The sequence below is a fragment of the Mycetomoellerius zeteki genome, unplaced genomic scaffold, assembly GCF_001594055.1.
Source record: "Mycetomoellerius zeteki isolate Tzet28-1 unplaced genomic scaffold, Tzet1.0 scaffold93, whole genome shotgun sequence".
In the NCBI taxonomy this organism is placed as follows: Eukaryota; Metazoa; Arthropoda; class Insecta; order Hymenoptera; family Formicidae; genus Mycetomoellerius; species Mycetomoellerius zeteki.
Genome location: NW_017257968.1, coordinates 1,047,175 through 1,053,167, shown reverse-complemented (window position 1 = coordinate 1,053,167; position 5,993 = coordinate 1,047,175). Strand labels below are relative to the sequence as shown.

The 5,993-nt window shown below is 40.4% G+C and overlaps 1 protein-coding gene across 1 annotated transcript; it reads right to left on the bottom strand.

Moving 5' to 3' along the window:
• Positions 1-2,586: 2,586 nt before the first annotated feature.
• LOC108730484 (RNA-directed DNA polymerase from mobile element jockey-like) lies at positions 2,587-4,500 on the bottom strand. Its single transcript, XM_018460206.1, has 2 exons — positions 3,726-4,500; positions 2,587-2,948 (listed from the first exon to the last, which is right to left on the bottom strand). Exons 1-2 carry the CDS (start codon positions 4,498-4,500, stop codon positions 2,587-2,589), a joined length of 1,137 nt encoding a protein of 378 aa, XP_018315708.1.
• Positions 4,501-5,993: the final 1,493 nt, after the last annotated feature.

Sequence of the window (5,993 nt, the reverse complement as noted above, 5' to 3'; positions counted from 1 at the left end):
GGACTAAGCATACGGTGTAAACGTAGCCTATAGGCCATGCAGGTTATAGAGGGCCAGGCGCTCTATAGGTCGAACCGGCTGAACTGAGTCGCAGTGGTCTCAGATATAATATCGCACTATCATAATTTAATCATTTATGGCTGGTTTATGCTTCAGTCTTAATCTTAGTCTTAAAAGTTGGCAACATAGAATGCCATAAGATCATTTATGCTTCCCCAGTCTTAACCGTAGTCTTAATCTTAGTCCCAGAAAGTTCCTATCTTTTAACTTAGTCTTGCTATAGTCCTAATTCCTTAAGATTGAGCCAATGAAAGAGCAAAGATGTCGGACGCGGATTTAATTGAATGTAATGAATGTAATGTAATGTAATATAATGTAATGTATTTAATGAATGTAGTAATCCAAATGTCAATATTAATATTTTACGTCGCCGATTCATTTTGCTGATTCAGTTTGCGGTTATGTTTCTTTACGTATGCGCAGGCGCAGTTTGAATTTCGAGGGAAGCATAAACCAGTACTTAAGATTAAGTTAGGACTAATTTTAAGATTAAGATTAATGCCGAAGCATAAACCAGGCTTTAATTTGTTTATTCCATTTATTTGTTAAAATTTCCAGCCATATTTGGTGACAAAAAATTGCATCAAATGTAATATTATACAAAAAAATTACAGAATAATTTTAACAATGGAAGTTAATAGCTTTAAGAGTTAATTGTACCACTTTCATAGTTATTACGTTATTAATAATATTAATAATTACATTTTTAAAAAGCAATGGATAAATTTTTGCTGGTGCGAATTCGCATCAGCAGTGTGGAATTTGAGGGTTAAAATAATAAAAATTTACTTTCTTAAATTTTATAATATTTGGCTGTTTTTTTACATATTGATTAACTTTTTTTGTTCATTATTTATTTTATTACAGTATTGTCGTATACGCACGAGAACATAAAATTCTATTATTTGTGCTAACACAATATCTTTATGCTGTTCACATGGAAAAATTATATGTTCTGTGTAGATATCTTCTAAAATTGCGTCGTATACATCTGTATAATAACAATATTTATAAAATAACTTTTCTAAAAATTTTAGAAAATCGAACAGTTCTACATTTGAGGATACAAATAATCCCTCTTTTGTATTTATTGGCAGAGAAAGAATTATATGCTTCAGAATCTTTAGGATTAAAAAAAGCATTTTTACAAATATCACATCTTATGCGTTTTAAAAAATGATGACATAAATAACCTGTCGTATGATAAATGATGCAGTCTGTGATTTCCGGTTGACAAAAATCTTCGTTTTGTAAATCCTCAAAAATCCAATGATTTTGATGATCTTGATCTATAACGTAATCCAGTTTATCTTTTAATTTTAATAATAACTTAACATTATTTGATTTTTGACATAAATGTTTTATATCAGTTATGGTAATGAGTGGTTCATATTTCTTAACAAAGCAGTTTCCATAAGAAGGGGATTTTAGAACAGTAAAAGTACTGAGAATTTTATATAATTGAAGAAAAGTAGGAGTACCAGGATGATCATTAGAACCAGCTGCTTGCCATACAATATCTGTTTTTAAAAAATGTTTCTTACATACAGCCTGCGAAGATTTTATAAAATCGCATCTCCTTATAGCTGCCTGTCACATATTTCTGATTTTTTCGTCTTGTGGAACACAAAAGAAATGTACTTTTTCGTTATTTGAATTGTAACCAGGTGTACATTCTGGTACAATACAGCGCGTCATAATTTCAATTAATACTTTTAATACTTTTAACCTCTATGACAATTTATCTCAATTGTCTCAATTGATAAAAATTGAGGAAAACTTTCGAAAATTTGCAAAAACTTGCAAAGCACGTGAACGACGGACGCATATCACGCAGGTATACATACACAAAATGGCTATGTTCCAAAATTGACTGCCTGTACTGAAAATCTATAGTACACGTAACGTGAACTGTCGCATTTTCAGTGCTGACAGTCTTCTTCTTCTTTTTAATTAGTGGCTCCCGCCTCCAACATGTAAAAGGAGGTCGATACGGCCAGATCGCGTCAAAATGTTAGTAGGCGTACAATGAGTTCAGACGCATTGGTGGCAAAAGCGTCAAGCAAGGAGCAACGTGCTGCAGCGCCAAGACCTCGCGATAGTGTGCCACATGAAAAGCGGAGCAAAGCTACGCTAGGATCGGAAAGGAGAGGCGAGAGCGGAAGCGGGGCGCCTGCGCAGGTCACAAGGAGGCGCGAAAGTTTAAAGCTCAAAATTGCCTGCAACATGATTTACTAAAATTAAGAATGCGTCTACCAAGGCATTCCGACGGCTTAGAAATGGCTCTAGCAAATTTAGTTAGTCTATCACCCGAAGGCAATGACACCGCTCGGTTGATGAAACGATGTAATAAACGTGCGCCCTCGGAGAAGTCGGGACAATCAAAAATCATATGCAAAATGTCCTGTTGAGGATAGCCACAAGGACAAGAGGGATCCTCAACAAGGTTCTTACGGTGTAAGCTAGAATTTAAGTTGTAGTGATCAGCGCGCAAGCGATTGATCATGACGATATCTCTAGAAATTTTCATACGGTAATACCAGGGTTTAGCGGACCTCGCAAAAATGTTGAAAAAAAATAAGAGCCTTTGATATCCGCCTGTGACTCAAGATAATGGTAAGCACTGTCCGTGATATTTTGTTTGATGACCGCGCACAGGTCTGAATAAGGTACTTTAAAATTCGGTTCAATACCTTGACGAATAGCGCGCTTGGCGAGCTGGTCGGCTTTTTCGTTGCCCTCGACACCTCTGTGTGAAGGGATCCAAATAAAATAAATTTCGATGCCCTTAGATTCGGCCTCCTCCACTACAGATTTGATGAGTGGGATAAGGTAATTATTGGAAGGGTTTTTGTAACTCTTAACAGCCTCGAGAACGCTCTTAGAGTCTGTAATAATAGAAGCTTTAGGTAATTTAAGATCGATAGATAGAGTAATAGCTGTATAAATGGCGTATGCTTCAGCGGAAAAAATCGAGGTGTATGACGGAAGTCTGAACATAAACTCGGCCTCCAGCTGCGGGGAGAAGACAGCCGCGCCCATAAACGTACTGTGATCAACCTTAGACCCATCGGTGTAAAATAACACTGAGTCAGACGTGAGATGCTGTAATTCCTGGTTGAAAAAAGACTGAGCGGGTGGAATAGGAAAAAAGTTAGATGAATCCACTGAAGGAAGAGAAAGAGACGTATAGGGGGGAGAAATGGAAGTAGAGCGGAAAGAGGATCTAAAGTTTGGTAAAGTAAATGAACAGTCAATAGAGGAGTGATAAGATGTCCAAATACGATGGAATATAAGAGCGGCTGGAAAGCGGGCATGTAAATAGTCAATTCTGTTAGTTTCCGCAGCGGTGTCACAGAGCTGATGTAATTTATCGACGACAATATGATTTCGCACAGAGGAGATCTTAAGGAAGTATCGCGATGTAAGGAGTCGGAATCTAAAGGAAAGGGTAAGTTCAACTGTCTCGACATAGATAACATTAAGCGGAGTAGAAATGCGGTAACCAAAACAAAGGCGAAAAGCTTGGTTTTGAACAATCTGCAGCGCACGGGATTGACTGTTCTGGGTCAAGCCAAAGATATGGGAAGAATATTCAATCGACGCACGTAACAAGGCCCTATATATCGTAAGGAGCATATGAGGGTGTGCTCCCCACCAAGTACCTCTAAGAGCTTGAATTATCTGGAGTGTGCGTCTGCCTTTATCGATGATGAATGACATATGAGCCTGGCCAGACAGCCTAGGATCCAGTAGCACGCCGAGGAAGCGAACAGTAGGAGAGGGTAAAATGTGCTGATTCTGGAAAGAGATAGAGCAGTTCATATGCGTTGTAGACCTCTTATTAGAGAAGATCATGAGCCGCGTTTTAGGCCGTGAGATCTCAAGGCCGCACTCTTGCAGAAAGACTTCCAGTCCCTGAAGGGAAAGTTCAACAGATTGTAATGTCGACCTGGTATCTTTTGATGAAGAGAAAATAACGATATCGTCGGCAAATTGAAGGAGTTCAGTGTCCGGATGAAGCGCGTCATTTACACCTCTTAAATAGAGGTTGAAGAGCGTAGGGCTAAGAACAGACCCTTGTGGAGTGCCTTTAAACGAGGTTCTAGGCTCAGAGATAGTGCCCTGGCTAATAAATTGAACTGTACGATGGGAAATGAGGTTGGAAATGAAAGATAATAAAAGCGGAGGGAAGTCTAAATCTCGAAGATCTTGTAAAAGAATTTGAGGTAGAACATTGTCGAAAGCCGACTTAATGTCGACGAAAACCGCTACCGTTGCTTGCTTATTTAGAAAGCCCAAGTGAATGCTGGCAGCTAGGGCTGTGAGGTTATCTTGACAGAATCGAAATTTCCTGAAGCCAAATTGGTTGTTGGGTAAGAGGTCAGAAGGAGGAGCCTCGATTAGCCAATAGGGCCGGTTTAGAATCATTCTCTCCATAATCTTGAGAAAGCAGGAAGTGAGGGAAATAGGGCGAACACCACTATTATTAGACTTAGGTAGAAGGTGTATCAGAGAGTGGGACCATTGAGAGGGGAAAATGGATGATTCCCCGCGACGAAAAAGATTGTTGTAGATAGATAGTAGCGCAAGAAGGAGCTTCATGGGGAGAGCTTTTATAATGCGATAGTTAATCCTGTCCAGGCCGGGGCTGGAGGAGGATTTTACTGATTGGAGAGCAGTTCGAAGTTCATTGAGAGTAAAGGGGTTGTCGAGGTTAATTTACCACGATATGGCAAAGGAAACGAAGGGGTAGGGGGAGGACAGGAAGGGGAGCACAATTTATCAATGGCGTCCTCAATAGATTGAGAGATGTCAGCGCACCTGTTAAGAGCAGGCGAATTGCAAGGCACAAGCCGGCGATTACGGAAGCGCTTGATCATACGCCAGATATCCGCTGTAGGAGTCATGCCATCAAGTGAGCCGCAAAAGTTTCTCCAACTGGCACGCTTGGCCTTACGAAGAGTTTTACGGGTACGTGAGACCACGGAGCGATAAAACACGTAATTATCCACTGTGGGGTGTAGTCTATAGATTTTAAGAGCATTGCTGCGACGCTTCACCGCGGCTGAACACTCAGGGTTCCACCAGGGATTAGGCGGAGGGCCCCGATTGGAATAAGAAGCCCGTGAAGATTTGGAAGAAGGAGAAGGCTTAGAAGGAGAGAAGCGTTCATAGCTGGCAGCGATAGAGTCAATAAAAATATTGTATTGGGTGACCGGGTCATCAGGATTAATATCGTTGATATCTTGAGAGATAGAGTCCGCGTTGTTATGTAGACGCGTTGTATTGTACAACCTCATCCCACTGAGGTTTGGTAAGTTTTATTTTATTCGAGAAAACTGAAGAAGTATGAATCATGCAATTAATCCGAACCTCAATAGGGTAATGATCACTGCCCAGAAGGTCTGGCAAGATTTGAGCGTCGCATAGAGAGGAGATACGCGGGGAAGCGATCGCGAGATCGATGGTGGAAGAACCAGGAGGGGAAAAAGATGGGGAGAAGGAAGGATTAAGTATTACCAAATGATCGTCATCAATACATCGGCCCAGCAGGCGACCAGCCGAGTTGGTGCGAGAGCCGCCCCACATAGGGTGGTGAGCGTTCAGATCACCGAGCAAAATTGAGTAATCATGATTATTTAGATAAGAGGTAATAGAAGAGATGACCTTAGCCGAGACGGGAGCATTGGGATGTCTGTATGCACCAATAAGAATTAAATGAGAATTATTTACAATGAGTGAAATACCTAGAGCCTTGAAAGAGTCGTCGAACAGGGAGGAAAGGTCTAAAGGTGAGTAAATAATCGGATTATGAATAAAGACCATCATTCCCCTAATGTTGGCCGAGTTGGAATCGATGCGTAAACAATCGAATCCACGCACACGAAAATCATGCAGGGGACCTACACAAGTTTCGGCCAAAAATAAGA